At 35.4% G+C, this 19,839-nt stretch overlaps 1 protein-coding gene across 1 annotated transcript in view; it reads left to right on the top strand.

Moving 5' to 3' along the window:
• SAMTOR (S-adenosylmethionine sensor upstream of mTORC1) overlaps window positions 1-19,839 on the top strand; it is an 88,098-nt gene that overhangs the window by 28,054 nt on the left and 40,205 nt on the right. The window contains exon 3 of the mRNA XM_082631830.1: window positions 3,577-3,747. Coding sequence (XP_082487956.1) covers window positions 3,577-3,747 — 171 coding nt within the window. The remainder of the gene's footprint in view (window positions 1-3,576; window positions 3,748-19,839) is intronic.

The raw sequence follows: 19,839 nt of genomic DNA, 5'->3' as shown, positions 1-19,839 counted from the left end.
TCTTTTATGTTGGACTGTCTCTAGAGGTATAGGTAGAGGTTTGGGCGCTTGCTTTGTTTCTTAATTCCAAAGATCCTTGCTTGATTGCTACAGATATGAAAGTGGAGTTCCTTTAATAAATATTGTCCTCTTTTGGCTGATTTATGAATTTTTAATAGGTTTAACTTATGTCAATATGCTCTTTATTCTTAATTGCTTCATTCTTTCCCTTTATCAACACATCTCCAGAGATACCCCCTTTTTTCAAGGTGCTTCCTTTCTCCCTCAGAAATAATATCTTTACGGAGCTCTCACCTTTGGTGACAGCCCTTCCCATATACTTTCCAAACTTTTTCCTTTTGGTCTTCCTGTGCCTAATGCTTTGTTTCACTACGTCACATAAGTCTTAAGATCTCTCCATTCAGAGTTGGACTCTCTCTGTGGTGAACCTTAGCTGGTATTATCGATTTTTCTGTGCCACCTGTAAGACCCCATCATACCTTCCTCTCTTACACAGTCCTCATCTGACTCTGTACTTTGGGTAGCTCCAAAGCCAACTCAGTTGGCCTCAGATTTTTATTTCCCCAATTACATGTAAAATAAGGTGCTATTCCTGTTTCCTAGTTATGCCATAGGTGTGAACTGTGTGTGCTTTTATTTGCTCTTCCTAATGATTTGTATATTTTTTGGAAGTTTTGTAGGGAGATTGGGGTTTAGATGGTGGTTATTATCCTATGAGTATCTGGAATTCTAGCCCTTTAAGTATTTTGCAGTCAAGTCTCTAGGTAACATTGAGATTGAACCACATAAAATTGCAATTTTTGTGGGTCGAGAACTACTGAATATCAGCAGCTCTTTGTGGTTCCACCTGACAGAAACGTAAGCAATCTCTTTACCCTTGTGTTTCATGCCTTAGTGAAATATTATATGATAAAGGTATTATTTTTAGTATTAATTCCAAGGTGATTCAGGCTATATTTTTCAATCAACCTTACTGAGGTTTAATTAATATTCAATAAAATATACCCATTCTAGTGTACAGTTCAGTGAGTAATGACAGTTGTTTACACTTGTGTAACCATCACCACTGTCTAGATACAGAACTTTTCCACGACTCTAAAAAGCTCTAGTGTATACCTCTGTAGTCAGCCCACCCCCCACTCCAAGAAACCACTAAACCATTTCTGTCATTAGATTAGATTTCTAAAAAAGGCCACATTCCTAAATAGGCCTGTCAGTCTTGCATGATCTGAAGTTTGCTTACCTCTCCAGTGTCATGTGTCTATCATTCCTCTCTATATATGTGTTGGCCTTAGGGGCTTTTCACTTATGAGTCCATCCATCCATTTTCTGCCTGGCAGTTTAAATTTCACATGCCTTGAACTGATGTCTATCTCTGCGGGATCCATGATGCTTTTCTCTTCCATGCCTTTGCTCATGCTGTTCTCTCTGCCAGGAAAGCACTTTCCTTCTTAACTAACATTCTTCCTAGCCTGACTTATTCCTACTTATCTTCCTAAAATCAGCTTATACTATTGATTTTAGATTGGGCGTTAGGTATTTATCAATTTTATTTTCTTTACTATTGGGTTGGCCAAAAATTTCTTTTGGAAACCGAAACAAACTTTTTGGCCAACCCAATATATAATTATTTGTCTCCTTCACTAGTCTGAGCTCCTTGAGGGCAGCAATGCCTTCTTCAATTTGTTTTTCCATCACCTATGTGCCTGGCACATGATAGGTACTTAATAAATTTGATTAATGATAAATGAGTTTCAACTCCTGTATATAATTTGAGTTAAAATTAAATCTCCATAGGATAAGTTAAAGAAGTCTTTAATAGATACTTAGACAAACTGAAATTGAACTAATAGCATCCTTTAATTGTGAGGAGAAATGGGCATTGTTTCGTTAGACACCATAGTTCTACTTGCTGAAATCAGTTTTAAATTAATTTTTCAGTTCTTCTCTAGCCATGTGTTTTTGAAACTGCACCAAGCAGTGTCTATGGAGAAAAATAGTCTAGCTTGTTCAGAGTATGAGCTATATGGAATAATAATGTAGTTTAAGAATCTAAAAAGAAAGAAAATTTGTTTAGTTTCCATCTACATTCACTTTAAGCTTTGATAAGTATATCAGTTAATTGTCTAAGTATGTATCTCCTGTCATATTGTAAGCTCAAGGGCCAGAGGCAGATCATACCAGTCTTTCTTCCTTTAAGTTTCTTTTTTTTTTTTTTTGCGGTACGCGGGCCTCTCACTGTTGTGGCCTCTCCCGTTGCGGAGCTCAGGCTCCGGACGCCCAGGCTCAGCGGCCATGGCTCACGGGCCCAGCCACTCCGCGGCATGTGGGATCTTCCCGGACCGGGGCATGAACCCGTGTCCCCTGCATCGGCAGGCGGACTCTCAACCACTACGCCACCAGGGAAGCCCTCCTTTAAGTTTCTTGTCTTTAATAGATAGTAAGTGTTTTGAGTTGATTCTGTGGTTCATGTTTATTGTCCTGTTACATACCCAGGCACGGTACCCTACTATTTTCACCCTAAAATTGTATTAGGTATGAAGAAAATTGTTTAATCTTAATGCCAGTCATCAGTTTATGATTATGGATAACAACCTGATATGGGCTAAACTAAATGAGTTTGAAATAATACATCTTGAAAAATCTGCATTTTAATATCCATTTATATTATAAGAATTGGGACAAACAATAGTGGTCTCTTGATGGACAGGAATAATTTCCAAGCGTTATAAAAATCACTGTTATGTTCAAACCTTTGTTCTCTCTGAATGTATACCTTTATAATATGATACCATTTTTACCTTAACCAGATTTTTATGCTTTTCTCTCAGAGCAAATAGCATGATTCTTATTATGTTGGCAACCTGATTTTGTGACTTTTTTTTTAACAGCAATTAGATATAGTTTAATAGAGCTTCTCTTTTGTGTGATAACTATACATATATATATATAATTTTTTATTGGTATAGTTGTTTTACAATGTTGTGGTAGTTTCTACTGTACACTGAAGTGAATCAGCCATATGTATACATATATCTTGCTTTTTTGGATTTCCTTCCCATTTAGGTCAACACAGAACACTAAGTAGAGTTCCCTGTGCTATACAGCAGGTTCTCATTAGTTATCTATTTTATACATATTAGTGTATATATGTGTGACTTTGTTTTTATAAACCAGGAGGGATCTGAAAAACGACTGTCTACTACCAGCAGAGCTGGCTCAGAGTTAACTGTGACTACTATTCTTTTTGGATTCTGTCACTGAATAACAGAGTTATCTAAGCTTTTCTGGAGGAACTTATGTTTTAGCTAAGAATAAAGTTCAGCAAAACATATAGGCACATTGTACTTCTGAAAAAACACTTTTAAACATAATCTATGATCATGCTTTGTTGTATGGTAATTTTAAAAATTTGAAAATGCTACAGGTGCTCAAACTTACCTCTATGTGACATTTTAAAAATAGGACACTATAATTTGAAAATTTCCCATTTTGATTAATAAAGGTTAATATTTTCCCATTTTATTTTATAGTTATACCTATTGTTTTAAAATATAACTTTATTTTGCCTTGTAGTGTATGCAGAGAATATTTCCAAAATGGTGGGAAGAGAAAAGCACTTGAAAAAGATGAAAAAAGAGCTGTACTCGCCACTAAGACCACTCCAGCCTTAAATACGCATGAATCTTCTAAACTTGAAGGTCATTTAACCAACCTCAGCTTTACAAACCCTGAATTTATAACTGAGTAAGTACACTTTTCTACTTAGATTATTAACATTATCCTGGATAGCTGTGTTAATAATGTAAAATAGTGTAATGGTTTACACCAAGTAGTGAGCATTTTGCTTGCTTCTCTGGTAGTATGTAAGTCTGAGAAATATTAATTTGTAATATTATTAGGTAGGAAAGGAGCATAAAATTTTAGGGGATATCTGGGAAACTAGTAGTTCCATAACATCGATTGTTCTCACTAAAAATGAGAAAGAATCATTCATTAAATGTTACATTTTATGGTAATACAAAGAATCAAAACAGTGAAATCCAATTAAATTAAATTTAAAGTGGCTATCCACTGACAAATCACAAATAAGGAATTAATGGAAGATTATTAATAGAACCAATTCCCATTATTGTATTTTCAATATAAAAATCTGCCTGCTGGTAATATATATATATGCATATAGGCATAAATTTTATTTAATAAGTACATGAGTATTTTCCCAGTTTTATTGAGGCATAATTGACATGTAACACTGTTTAACACATACAACAAAGTGATTTAATATATGTATATATTGTGAAATGATTACCACAGTAAGTTTAGTTAACCATCCCTCACCTCACCTAATTACTATTTTTTTTCCTTATGAGAATGTTTAGAAATTTTCAAATATACAATACAGTATTGTTAACTATAGTTACCATGCTGGATATTACATCTCCAGAACTTATTTATCTTATAATTGGAAGTACCTTTCACCCAATCCCTAAATTTGTGATCTGACAGTCACAAATCTGATTTTGTTTGTATGAGTTTGACTTTTTTTTTTTTTGACTCTACATAGAAGTAAGATCATACAGTATTTGTCTTTTCATGTCTGACTTACTTAGTGCAGTGACCTCAAGGTCCATCCATATTGTTGCAAATGGCAGGATTTCCCATTTTTTTATGGCTAAATAATATTTCATTGTGTATGTATTATAATCCAATTAATTATTAATAGTATTAAAATTATTTATATACCTTAGTACCAGAATAAATTTGTGGAATCAAGTAATATATTGTATTACTCTCTTGAAAATGTTAAGCTCAAATAATTCTAGAAACATTTCTAATAGACACTGCAGGCTAACCATGGAAATAAAATTAAATTAACCTCTTAAAACATTTCCAAACCTGTAGATGTCAACATAACATTACCTTTGGTTACTTTGATTTTATACCATGTTGAAATATTATCTAGTTAGGTATAAGCAGTTTCATTCAAAAATTAATATACCTTTGATTAGTTCTGTAGGAAAAGATCTTTACCTTTATTCAAAGGTTACTACAAAGCTTACAAAGCATAATGAGTTACTAAACATCTTATAACTCAGGTGTTACGAACATTCTTAAATATTTTTAAAATATTGACCAGCATAAGAAATTATATAGTTAACAGTGCTATCAAAAACAGGTACATATAGAAAATGTGAACCCTAGAATTTCTATATCGTTCTTTCTTATAGTCTCTGTTTCATTGTTGAGATTACCTTGTTTATTAAGTCATTGTCATATTTTCCTTTTACTCTTTTGAACGTGGTTTCTTTGAATTCTTTGAACATTTTTATAATAGCTGATTTGAGGTCTTTGCTAAATACAACATTTGGGCTCACTCAGAATCTATTTACTGCTCTTTTTCTTGAATATGGACTACACTTTCCTGTTTTTCTCTGCATGTCTCATAATTTTTTGTTGAAAACTGTCCAATATATTTTTGAAGTTATAGAAACTCTTGTTTTGGATTTTTCCCTAAGGAGGGTGGTGGTGGTGGTGATGGTTTTTAGTAATCTCCCTGCACTTAATCTGTGGGGTCTGTTTCCCTGGTAGTTCGTACATTACTATTATTTTTATTTTTTTAGGCTGGTTTCCTATGGTTTGTACCTGTGTCTGCACAGATTAGGGGTCAATGATAGGTCAGAGGTTGTGCTCAAACACCTCTCCAGCCTGTAAGGCTCCCACCCTCTGCCAGTGGATGTGTGTTGATTTGGGAGTACATTTATAATTCAGGCAGTTTCCAAGTCTGCCTCACTTTTTGCTTTTTATCAGGCCCTTATGGGTCTCCGTGCATGTTCATTTAGCCTCCCAATCAGCCAAGGCTATGTGGAAAGCTTATCTAGCCCTTCTGTGCCTCTCTCATTTCCAGGATATTTCTGGAATTTCTAAATTTCTGACCAGTCTTCCAGTCTACAGCTCTGGCCAACCAAAACTGCAGCCTGAAGCTAGCATAGCTGCTGACTTGCCCTGTTTGTTTCTTACCATGTTTGTTACTTTTACTGACATTGTTCTGTGGGTTTTTCACCCTCTGCTCCAAATCCTGTTAACCCCTTCCAGCAGGGAAGTTGCTGTTTCTCACAGCCAGCCCTGTCCTCAAAGAACTTGCATACCAACTGAGCAAAGGGTGGGGATGATGAGAGTGGCTTCAGGCAAAGACACCACGGATCCCCACTGTTGTTAGCTAAGATTTAGCTGGTTTTCATGAATGAACACTTTGCAACGTGTTTGCCTAGGTTTGAGCCCTGAAATGGTTGTGTTTGATGATTGTGTTCTTTGTTATAGTTGTTTACTGAGGAGTGGATTTGCCAGCCTCTCCCCTGCTGAAATTTTAGTTTAGAAATTTTAGAAATTTAGAAATTTTAGTCTCTGATTTAATTTTAAAGGAGAAAAAGTAGTTTTAAGTATTTAAAGGAAATATGATTGTTATAGGTCAGGACTTACTTTGTATTGAAATTAAGCATTGAAACATCTTAGCCTAGGATGGCTAGGTTCAGATTTTCTTCATTCTAGAAACTACTTTGTATAGCATCTGGCCCCAATATGTGTATGTAGACTTATCCCTCCCGCTCCTCCTACCATTATTGCAGCCCGTATTCTAGTCTTATGGAACTGTTTAAATTCCCCTAGTGGCGTATGCATGTTCTCACTTTCTGGCATTTGCAAGTACAATATATCCTCTTTCTGATCAACTGTTGCTGTATTATATTAGGCTATATTTGAAGCATCTTCCCTTCCAGAACTTAACTTGAACTTCTCAAAAGAATTGGTACTCTGGTACCAATATCAAACTTTTAATATCTCTATTACAGTACTTATCACATTGTATTAAAATCACTATTGTATATTTTCCTGACTGCAAATGAAATAAGATAACAGTATGAAAAATTTGCATGTAGAGAAGATTATAGGCGTAGAAAAATTATTACTCAATCCTGGTTACATTTAGGTATATTTCTTTCCAGTCTTTTTAATAGGCACTGTTTTCTTACACAATAGAGACCGTGCAGTATAAAAAATTTTGTGTAAACTGCTCTTCCTGTGCTATTAAAACATTCATTCTACATTATATTTTATCATAAATATCTACCACTTTATGTGTCTAAATATAAAGTGATACTCATACAAAATAATAATCAATTTTTCCAAAGAGAATTTCTCACTCTCTTACACATACACACTTCTAGAGAGGTAGATGAAACAGTCAAAGGTCAGATGTTTACTCTCTTTATTTATAGATATTATTATGTAGGAAGATATGTATTTGTTACTATCTAAATCTGTTTGACTTCCGACTTTGGATAGCAAGTGTAGCTAGCAAGGGTTATCTTTTTCCCGGTCTCACCACAAAATCAAGTCATTTTGATTTCTGGGTTCAGATAGTGAGGGCTCACATAGCAAAAATACCTTGGGTTTTTTTAACTTACATTTTATGAAAAGCAAAAATTTATTACTACTAGAGTCACTTTTTTTTTCTTCTAACTTTATTGAGATGTAATTGACATATAACATTGTGTAAGTTTAAGGTTACGACATAATGATTTTATACATGCATATGTTACTCATTACAACAATAAGGTTAGTTAATACAGCAATTACTTCACATAGTTACAATTTTGTGTGTGTTTCTGAGGAGAGAACTTTTTAAATCTCTCTTAGACAACATTCAAATATACAATACAGTATTGTTAACTATATTCACGTACAGAACATTACCTTACATTACATCCCCAGAAACTGATTCATCTTATAACTGGAAATTTGTACCCTTTGGCCACCTTTACCATTTTCTCCCCCTCCACCTCATGCCCCTGACAATCTGCTCTCTGTTTCTATGAGTTTGGTTTTTATAGATTCCACATTTAAGTGGGATCATAAGTGTCTTTCTCTGTCTAACTTATTTCACTAAGCATAATGCCCTCAAGTTTCATCCACGTTGTTGCATATGGCAGAATTTCCTTCTTTTATGGCTGAATAACATTCCATTGTGTGTGTGTGTATCACATTTTCTTTTTTTTTTTAACATCTTTATTGGAGTATAATTGCTTTACAATGGTGTGTTAGTTTCTGCTTTAGAACAAAGTGAATCAGTTATACATATACATATGTTCCCATATCTCTTCCCTTTTGCGTCTCCCTCCCTCCCACCCTCCCTATCGCACCCCTCTAGGTGGTCACAAAGCACCCAGCTGATCTCCCTGTGCTATGCAGCTGCTTCCCACTAGCTATCTATTTTACGTTTGGTAGTGTATATATGTCCATGCCACTCTCTCACTTTGTCCCAGCTTACCCTTCCCACTCCCCATATCCTCAAGTCCATTCTCTAGTAGGTCTGTGTCTTTATTCCCCTCTTGCCCCTAGGTTCTTCATGACATTTTTTCTTTTTTTTTTTTAGGATTCATATATATGTGTTAGCATACAGTATTTCTTTTTCTCTTTCTGACTTAGTTCACTCTATATGACAGACTCTAGGTCCATCCACCTCACTACAAACAACTCAATTTCGTTTCTTTTTATGGCTGAGTAATATTCCATTGTATATATGTGCCACATCTTCTTTATCCATTAATCTGTCGATGGACACTTAGGTTGCTTCCATGTCCTGGCTATTGTAAATAGAGCTGCAGTGAACATTGTGGTACATGACTCTTCTTGAATTATGGTTTTCTCAGGGTATATGCCCAGTAGTGGGATTGCTGGGTCATATGGTAGTTCTATTTTTAGTTTTTTAAGGAACCTCCGTACTGTTCTCCATAGTGGCTGTATCAATTTACATTCCCACAACAGTGGGAAGAGGGTTCCCTTTTCTCCACACCCTCTCCAAATTTATTGTTTCTAGATTTTTTGTTGATGGCCATTCTGACTGGTGTGAGATGATATCTCATTGTAGTTTTGATTTGCATTTCTCTAATGATTAATGATGTTGAGCATTCTTTCATGTGTTTGTTGGCAATCTGTATATCTTCTTTGGAGAAATGTCTATTTAGGTCTTCTGCCCATTTTTGGATTGTGTTGTTTGTTTTTTTGATATTGAGCTGCATGAGCTGCTTGTAAATTTTGGAGATTAATCCTTTGTTAGTTGCTTCATTTGCAAATATTTTCTCCCATTCTGAGGGTTGTCTTTGCATCTTGTTTATGGTTTCCTTTGCTATGCAAAAGCATTGAAGTTTCATTAGGTCCCATTTGTTTATTTTTGTTTTTATTTCCATTTCTCTAGGAGGTGGGTCAAAAAGAATCTTGCTGTGATTGATGTCATAGAGTGTTCTACCTATGTTTTCCTCTAAGAGTTTTATAGTGTCTGGTCTTACATTTAGGTCTTTAATCCATTTTGAGTTCATTTTTGTGTATGGTGTTAAGGAGTGTTCTAATTTCATACTTCTACATGTACCTGTCCAGTTTTCCCAGCCCCATTTATTGAAGAGGCTGTCTTTTCTCCACTGTATATTCTTGCCTCCTTTATCAAAGATAAGGTGACCATATGTGAATGGGTTTTTCTCTGGGCTTTCTATCCTGTTCCATTGATCTATATTTCTGTTTTTGTGCCAATACCATACTGTCTTGATTACTGTAGCTTTGTAGTATAGTCTGAAGTCAGGGAGCCTGATTTCTCCAGCTCCATTTTTCTTTCTAAGGATTGCTTTGGCTATTCGGGGTCTTTTGTGTTTCCACACAAATGGTGAAATTTTTTGTTCTAGTTCTGTGAAAAATGCCAGTGGTAGTTTGATAGGGATTGCATTGAATCTGTAGATTGCTTTGGGTAGTAGAGTCATTTTCACAATGTTGATTCTTCCAATCCAAGAACATGGTATATTTCTCCATCTATTTGTTTCATCTTTAACTTCTTTAATCAGTGTCTGATAATTTTCTGCATACAGGTCTTTTGTCTCCTTAGGTAGGTTTATTCCTAGATATTTTATTCTTTTGTTGCAATGGTAAATGGGAGTGTTTTCTTAATTTCACTTTCAGATTTTTCATCATTACTGTATAGGAATGCCAGAGATTTCTGTGCATTAATTTTGTATCCTGCTACTTTACCAAATTCATTGATTAGCTCTAGTAGTTTTCTGGTAGCATCTTTAGGATTCTCTGTGTATAGTATCATGTCTTCTGCAAACAGTGACAGCTTTACTTCTTCTTTTCCAATTTGGATTCCTTTTATTTCTTTTTCTTCTCTGATTGCTGTGGTTAAAACTTCCAAAACTATGTTGAATAATTGTGGTGAGAGTGGGCAATCTTGTCTTGTTCCTGATCTTAGTGGAAATGGTTTCAGTTTTTCACCATTGAGGATGATGTTGGCTGTGGGTTTGTCATATATGGCCTTTATCATGTTGAGGAAAGTTCCCTCTATGTCTACTTTCTGCAGGGTTTTTATCATAAATGGGTGTTGAATTTTGTCGAAAGCTTTCTCTGCATCTATTGAGATGATTATATGGTTTTTCTCCTTCAATTTGTTAATATGGTGTATCACATTGATTGATTTGCATATATTGAAGAATCCTTGCATTCCTGGGATAAACCCCAGTTGATCATGGTGTATGATCCTTTTAATGTGCTGCTGGATTCTGTTTGCTAATACTTTGTTGAGGATTTTTGCATCTATGTTCATCAGTGATATTGGCCTGTAGTTTTCTTTCTTTGTGACATCTTTGGCTGGTTTTGGTATCAGGGTGATGGTGGCCTCGTAGAATGAGTTTGGGAGTTTTCCTCCTTCTGCTATATTTTGGAAGAGTTTGAGAAGGATAGGTGTTAGCTCTTCTCTAAATGTTTGAAAGAATTCGCCTGTGAAGCCATCTGGTCCTGGGCTTTTGATTGTTGGAAGATTTTTAATCACAATTTAATTTCAGTGCTTGAGATTGGCCTCTTCATATTTTCTGTTTCTTCCTGGTTCAGTCTCAGCAGGTTGTACATTTCTAATAATTTGTCCATTTCTTCCAGGTTGTCCATTTTATTGGCATAGAGTTGCTTGTAGTAATCTCTCATGATCCTTTGTATTTCTGCAGTGTCAGTTGTTACTTCTCCTTTTTCATTTCTAATTCTGTTGATTTGAGCCTTCTCTCTTTTTTTCTTGATGAGTCTGAGTAATGGTTTATCAATTTTGTTTATCTTCTCAAAGAACCAGCTTTTAGTTTTATTGATCTTTGCTATTGTTTCCGTCATTTCTTTTTCATTTATTTCTGATCTGACAGTTATGATTTTTTTCCTTCTGCTAACTTTGGGGTTTTTTTGTTCTTCTTTCTCTCATTGCTTTAGGTGGAAGTTTAAGTTGTTTATTGGGATGTTTCCTGTTTCTTAAGGTAGGATTGTATTGCTATAAACTTCCCTCTTAGAACTGCTTTTGCTGCATCCCATAGGTTTTGGGTCGTCGTGTCTCCATTGTCATCTGTTTCTAGGTATTTTTTGATTTCCTCTTTGATTTCTTCAGTGATCACTTGGCTATTAAGTAGTATATTGTTTAGCCTCCATGTGTTTGTATTTCTTACAGATCTTTTCCTGTAATTGATATCTAGTCTCATAAAGTTGTGGTCGGAAAAGATACTTGATACGATTTCAATTTTCTTAAATTTACCAAGGCTTGATTTGTGACCCAAGATACGATCTATCTTGGAGAATGTTCCATGAGCACTTGAGAAGAATGTGTATTCTGTTGTTTTTGGATGGAATGTCCTATAAATATCAATTAAGTCCATCTTGTTTAATGTATCAGTTAAAGCTTGTGTTTCCTTATTTATTTTCATTTTGGATGATCTGTCCATTGTTGAAAGAGGGGTGTTAAAGTCCCCTACTATAATTGTGTTACTGTCGATTTCCCCTTTTATGGCTGTTAGTATTTGCCTTATGTATTGAGGTGCTCCTATGTTGGGTGCATAAATGTTTACAATTGTTATATCTTCTTGGATCAATTCCTTGATCATTATGTAGTGTCCTTCTTTGTCTCTTGCAATAATCTTTATTTTAAAGTCTATTTTGTCTGATATGAGAATTGCTACTCCAGCTTTCTTTTGATTTCCATTTGCATGGAGTATCTTTTTCCATCCCCTCACTTTCAGTCTGTGTGGGTCTCTTGTAGACAGCATATCTATGGGTCTTGTTTTTGTATCCATTCAGCGAGTCTTTGTCTTTTGGTGGGAGCATTTAATCCATTTACATTTAAGGTAATTATCGGTATGTATGTTCCTATTCCCATTTTCTTAATTGTTTTGGTTTGTTATTGTAGGTCTTTTCCTTCTCTTGTGTTTCCTGCTTAGAGAAGTTCTTTTAGCATTTGTTGTAAAGCTGGTTTGTTGGTGCTGAATTCTCTTAGCTTTTGCTTGTCTGTAGAGATTTTAATTTCTCTGTCAAATCTGAATGAGACCGTTGCTGGGTAGAGAGAGTAATCTTGGTTGTAGGTTTTTCTCCTTCATCACTTTAAATATGTCCTGCCACTCCCTTCTGGCTTGCAGAGTTTCTGCTGAAAGATCAGCTGTTAACCTTATGGGGATTCCCTTGTGTGTTATTTGTTGTTTTTCCCTTGCTGCTTTTAATATGTTTTCTTTGTACTTAGTTTTTGATAGTTTGATTAATATGTGTCTTGGGGTGTTTCTCCTTGGATTTTTCCTATAGGTCCCAGAGTCCTGGGACTCTCTATGCTTCCTGGACTTGATTAACTATTTCCTTTCCTATATTAGGGAAGTTTTCAACTATAATCTCTTCAAATATTTCCTCAGTCCCTTTCTTTTTCTCTTCTTCTTCTGGGACCCCTATAATGTTGGTGCATTTAATGTTGTCCAAGAGGTCTCTGAGACTGTCCTCAGTTCTTTTCATTCTTTTTTCTTTATTCTGCTCTGCAGTCGTTATTTCCACTATTTCATCTTCTAGGTCACTTATCTGTTCTTCGGCCTCAGTTATTCTGCTGTTGATCCCTTCTAGAAAATTTTTAATTTCATTTATTGTGTTGTTCATCATTGTTTGTTTGCTCTTTAGTTCTTCTAGGTCCTTGTTAAACGTTTCTTGTATTTTCTCTATTCTATTTCCAAGATTTTGGATCATCTTTACTATCATTATTCTGAATTCTTTTTCAGGTAGACTGCCTATTTCCTCTTTAGAGTCACTTTTTAAAGTCATCTATAGCTCAGAATTGAGATGTGACACTTTTTGAATCTGTATATAATGTGATTGCTGGAAATTTTATCCCAAGCCCCAATTACTACCATTCCTTCTAATACTAAGATAGCTGTGTCCCGACCCTCCTTCATGTTGTACATATATACTTGTAAATGATACAAAATAAGTACTTTGCTTCCTTTTAAAAAGTATTATTTTTTCAAAACATTTACCAGATAGGCTGTATTCTGGGCCATAAAACACACCTTAACAAATTTAGAATGATTTGAGTTATATAAAGTATTCTCTCAGACCACAATAGAATTAAAATATAAATCAATAACAAAAAGAACTGGAAAATCCCAAAATATTTATAGATTATCTAATTAGCACATGGGTCAAACAAGAAGTCTCAGGAGAAATTTTAAAATACTTTGCACTAATTGCACTAAATGAAAATGCATCTTATCAAAATTGAAGAGATGTAGTGAAAGCATGCTTAGAGGGAAATTTTTAACATTGAATGCATATATTAGAAAAGAAGAAAAATGTAAAATCAGTAATGTAAACTTCTACCTTAGGAAACTAGAAAAACAAGAGCAAGTTAGATCCAAAATAAGCAGAGAAAAAGAAATAATAAAACTTAGAGCAGAAATTAACAAAATTGAAAACAGGAAAGCCATAGAGAAAATCAGTGAAACTGAAAGCTGGTTCTTTGAAGGTCAATAAAATTGATAAACTTCTGGTCAAGCTAACCAAAAAAAAAAAAAAAAAGATAAATTACTAATATTAGAAATGAAAGAAGGGCCATCACTACTGATCCCATTGACAATAAAAGGATAATATAGGCATATTATGAATAACTCTGCCCACAAATTCAATAACTTAGATGAAATTTCTTGAAAGACACAATCTACCAAAACTCACACAAAGAGAAATAGATCATCTGAATAGGTTTTTATTAATTAAAGAAGTTAAAACAATAATGAATAGTCTTCCAAAACAGAAAGCATCAGGCCTAGTTGGTTGCACTGGTGATATCTACCATTTAAGGAAAAAAAGACCAATTCTCTACAATCTGTTCCACAATATAGAATTAGAGGGAACACTTCTGAATTCATTCTGTGAGGCCAGCAAAATGTAATTTAAGATGTTAAACCAGTCTTCCCATTTCCCAATCTAAAGTAAAAAAGAAAAATTTTAAATAAAAGAAAATCATATGAAATCAGAAAAATAAAATTCATTCTGTGATGTTCTAGTACTTGCCATGGTAGAAACATGGCATACATGCTTTCGTAATACTTTCCAATATCCATGATAAATGTAGGTAGTTGGTCATTGGATCTTTCCTACAGAGCCTGGACTTGGCCTCAGAATCCCTTTTACACAGCACTCTAAGAAGCTGTTTCCAATTAATCAGTCAATATAAGAGAAGAAACTCATCTGCCATTTATTTCCATTACTGTTGTTACAAATAGAACACACAGTTTTGACTCTAAGTTTCTTAGCATCTAAGCCAAGGATTCGAATAGGATCATTTTTTTATTTCTTTTTTTTTTAAGGATTGTCTGTTCATGTCATTTGCTCACTTAAGTTTTATGATCTTAAGTCTGTCAATTTGTATGAGCTCTTTAGTACTCAGGATATTACTGGACATTTATAGTGATTTGAGTGGGGGCTTAACACATGCTTCATGGATAAAAGAACAGACAGACGGATGGATGGATGGAAGGAAATGAAAGAAGGAAAGACATATTTAGGACAGTAGAATCAGGTTTTTCTAATCATCTACTTGAGATTTAGTTAATTGGTAGAGAAAGGGGAAAGGAAGAGGTGGCACTGAGCAAAAGGAAAGACTATTTATTAGATGGTCACTGCCAATCCAAGAGTCTTAGGGACCTTACCTGAATACTGCCTTAGGATGTAAGATATTGGACATATTCTTTTTTTTTTAATTAATTTATTTATTTTTGCTGTGTTGGGTCTTCGTTTCTGTGTGAGGGCTTCCCCTAGTTGTGGCAAGCAGGGACCACTCTTCATCGCGGTGCGCGGGCCTCTCACTGTCGCAGCCTCTCTTGTTGTGGAGCACAAGCTCCAGACGCACAGGCTTAGTAGTTGTAGCTCACGGGCCTATTTGCTCCACGGCATGTGGGATCTTCCCAGACCAGGGCTCGAACCTGCATCCCCTGCATTGGCAGGCAGACTCTCAACCACTGCACCACCAGGGAAGCCCCTGGACATATTCTTAAAAGGCTTGTGACAGAAAGAGAATACAATACATGATGATAGGTAATATCTAATAAAGAGGACCTCATTCGACATATTAATGCTGGTTTTGAGAGTTCAGTTTATAATAATTAAATAGTGGTTTTGAATACCATTTTAATGTTCTTTTTTTTCAAAGTTTTAGTTAGCAGTTGATTTTTATTCAGTTTTTAGCATTCTTTGTATTTTCTTTGGCTTTTAACGTTGAAGGTTATCCTAGTAAGTAAAAGATATTACAGTAGTAAAGGAGGAAGTTAAATGTCTTTTGAACATAATGCAGTATATAAATGAAAAATTTGTTTCAGTAGTGCTTTTCAGGTGTTTTGCTTTGAGTTTGAAATGCATTACATATTAATCAAAGCATATATACAAGTATAAATTTGAACCTGAGAGTAAAATTCTTCATTTATTTCACTGAAACACTAAATGGATAAAATTGTGATTACAGGTATCAAATATGGAGTTTTAGAAATATTAAGATATTAAGTCCCACTTCCCTGGTGGCGCAGTGGTTAAGAATCTGCCTGCCAGTGCAGGGGACATGGGTTCAAGCCCTGGTCTGGGAAGATCCCACATGCCGCAGAGCAACTAAGCCTGTGCGCCACAACTACTGGGCCTGCGCTCTAGAGCCCGCAAGCCACAACTACTGAAGCCTGTTGCCACAACTACTGAAGCCTGTGCGCCTAGAGCCCGTGCTCTGCAACAAGAGAAGCCACCACAATGAGAAGCCCATGCACCGCAACTAAAGTAGCCCCCACTCACTGCAACTAGAGAAGAGCCTGCGTACAGCAATGAAGACCCAACACAGACATACATACATACATACATACATACATACATAACTAAATAAATAAAATTAAAAAAAAGAGACAGACATGGTGGCTGATGCCTTTTGTTAAAAAAAAGAAGATATTAAGTCCCATTTAAAGCCATGTATAATATTTTAAAACTATTTCTACAGAAACAATGTGTATTAATTACCAATTAAAAATGTAAAGTTTTCCTCCATAGGTTTTCTTCATTTAAAATATATATATATTGGAGATTATGAATAAGCTGAATGCTAATAATCCGTGCTTATCAGTTGCTCCTTTTTAAAACGTTAGATAGTTCCTTTCCCAATTTTAACACTGGCTTAGAGAATAACCTTGGGAAAATATCTAACATTCCTGAGTTACCCTTTATTTATAAAAATAAAATAATGCTGTATAGTCTTCTAACTGTTAAAAAAAAATAGGAAGAACTATGTATAAAAACCCCAAAGATCAGAGCTTTCAGATAATGACCCAAAGTACTAGATGCTGAGAATGAAAGTAATGATGCTTATATAGGTTCAAAGCATCATTTGGGTAACAATAGCACAATGGGCAAATCATCATAAGAATACCATGATCCAGACCTCTATAATCTGACTGTATATATAAAGGAAAATGATGACCAAAAAATATTTTCTACGAAAAATTCAGTTTGGAGGCATTCTTTTTTTTTTTTTTTTTTTTTATTTTTGGCTGTGTTGGGTCTTCATTGCTGCACAGCGGCTTTGTCTAGTCGCGTCGCGGTGAGTGGGGGCTAATTTTAGTTGCAGTGCACAGGCTTCTCATTGTGGTGGCTTCTCTTGTTGCAGAGCATGGGCTCTAGGCATGTGGGCTCAGTAGTTGTGGCTTGCGGGCTCTAGAGCGCAGGCTCAGTAGTTGTGGCTCATGGGCTTAGTTGCTCCATGGCATGCGGGATCTTCCTGGACCGGGGCTCGAACCCGTGTCCCCTGCATCGGCAGGTGTATTCTTTTTTTTTTTTTTTTTTGCGGTACGCGGGCCTCTCACTGTTGTGGCCTCTCCCCGCTGCGGAGCACAGGCTCCGGACGCGCAGGCTCAACGGCCATGGCTCACGGGCTCAGCCGCTCCACGGCACGTGGGATCTTCCCAGACCGGGGCACGAACCCGTGTCCTCTGCATCGGCAGGCGGACTCTAAACCACTGCGCCACCAGGGAAGCCCTGGCAGGTGTATTCTTAACCACTGTGCCACCAGGGAAGTCCCTGTTTGGAGGAATTCTTAAAGTAAATGTGCTTCCTTAGCAAGATTTAAAGCATACCCCCAAAATTCTGTTAACTTCAGTTTATAAGATTTTTAATATAGTTCTGTATATTATGTCCTCAACAGATAGTAAATTAAAGATTTACTATCTAAAACAAGTTGTTTATTATTTTGGTAACTGGAATTGAATCTAATTTGATCTAATAAAAAATATAAAGCTAATTAGACTTACATGGAATTATATAAATATAATTTAGGAAATAGAGTCTTTGGTGTTTTAGCTAACAGATTACCATTTTCTAGTGAGTTACCTAAAGCCTAATAAAACTCGTCCTGAAACAAATATCAATGAATGTTATTCATTTTATGGGGGTGGCAGAGGCATGTGCTATTACCTATTTTATGAGTCTTAATGGTAATTTAGTGGTTATTAACAATCAACTTACGTATTTTTCTCCTTATGACTGCAGTGTTATCTTTAAAAAATAAATGTCTTCATCTTAATACATGTGCTGTAAGGACACGTCCTTTTATCAGTCCATTTCTTGTTATTTCTTAATAGCAGTACATCCCCTTTCTTTGCCTCTTAAATGCTGGTCCTGTGCTTCTACTTTTCATTTTCATATCCTCTCATGGCAGCTTAATTTACTTCCATAGTTTTGGTTACCACGTATATGCCCATGATACCAAGTCTGTATTTCCAGTTCAGAGCTCTGATCTGAGCTTCATATATCTAGGTGCCTACTAAACTCTGTTTGCGTTTGTGCCTGTGAGATACCCTTGTATCATGAGCAAGCTAATATTCTCCCCTTTCCTACTCTCTGAATCACCCAAATTTTTTCCTCTTCCAATGTTCCCTGTTTCATTAAATACATCTGTATGCCCAAGCTAGAAACTTAAAGATTTTATCTTGACTCCTTCCCTATCTCACTCCCCACATCCATTTAATCACCAAGCCCTATTATCATTTCTAAGTTCTCAATATCACTTCAGTCAGTCTACATCTCTCTGTCCTCTTCTCCCACCAGGGCAATTACAATAGACTTCTATTTCCAGTCTTATTGCAATTCATTCTCCACAGTTCAGCCTGAGAATTTTTTTCTGAAACATAAACCTGATAATGCCAGCTCTCTTACCTAAAACTGTTCAGGGATTTTCTTTTGCTCTTCAGATAAAATGCAGGCTCCTTAACATAACACAGAAAATCCTTCATTATTGACCTAGGCATCCCTCATTTCCTCAGTACCTTTTCTTTTTAACTATATGACTTAATAATACTGATCTTTCTTTTATTCATGTAGAACTCCAGCTTCGGCCTGGTGTTTTTCTCTCTGCCCAGAACATCCTCTCACAACCCATCATTCAACCCCTTCACCTGGATAATTTCCTGTTAATCCTTACATATAGTCTTAAACATTCAACACTCTGAGGAGGAACTTCCTTTACTTCTAGATTTGGTATCATCAACAAGGCTACAGAATCCTCTAACATAGCCGATTTCAAAGTGTGATCCATGGATCTCTAGGAGTCTCCGAGGCCCTTTTGGGGAGGTCTGTGAGTTCAAAGTATTTCCATGTTAATATTAAAATATTATTTGCCTTTTTTACCATGTTGCTGTTTGTACTGATAGTTCAGAAGCAATGGTGGATAAAATTGCTGACATCTTACTTAGCACAAATCAAGGCAGTGAAACCAAATTATATTAATAGTCGTATTCTTCGCCATGCACCCACAATTAAAAAACAAAAAGTCCAGTTTCAACTTGATTATTGGTGATGAAGCAATAAAAATTATAAATTGTATTAAACTTAACTATTGAGTAATTGTCTTTTTAATATGTCATGTGATGAAATGGGAAATACACAAAATGCACACTAAAGCATGATGGCATGATTATCCAGCTATTATCTGTTTAGCTAGACAACAGAGATCTGCAAAAAAAACTGTAAAACAGTGTCACTTTTCTCATTAATTTTTTGTTTTGGAAAATATCATTTTTTCCAAAAATACTATTTATAAAGTTAGCCTGTGATGATTTTATTATTGCCATTTTTATGAATAAATTTTGAAAAATTTACTCAGCTATAGTTTTTATACAGTAAATATCAATTGATATAACCCACATAAACAAAAGTTCTTTGATGTCTTCAGTAACTTTTAAGAGTAGAAAGTTATTCTGAAACCAAAAAGTTTGAAAACCCCTGCTCTAACTCACTATATTTTCCTTATTCTGCTTATGGTTTGTCTTTCCTCTTAGACCACATTGTAAACCCTGTGAAGATAAGGTCCATGTCTGCCTTGTGGGTAACTCAGCTCCTAGCATAGTGCCAATACATACAAGGTCCCCAATAGATACTTGTTAAATTACTGAATTCAACAGCATGTGTTTATTATTATCTTGCATATTGTTGAAATGTGAGTCTAGA

This window comes from Mesoplodon mirus (assembly GCF_964341445.2).
Source record: "Mesoplodon mirus genome assembly, chromosome: 9".
In the NCBI taxonomy this organism is placed as follows: domain Eukaryota; kingdom Metazoa; phylum Chordata; class Mammalia; order Artiodactyla; family Ziphiidae; genus Mesoplodon; species Mesoplodon mirus.
This window is presented reverse-complemented; position numbering and strand designations above follow the sequence as displayed.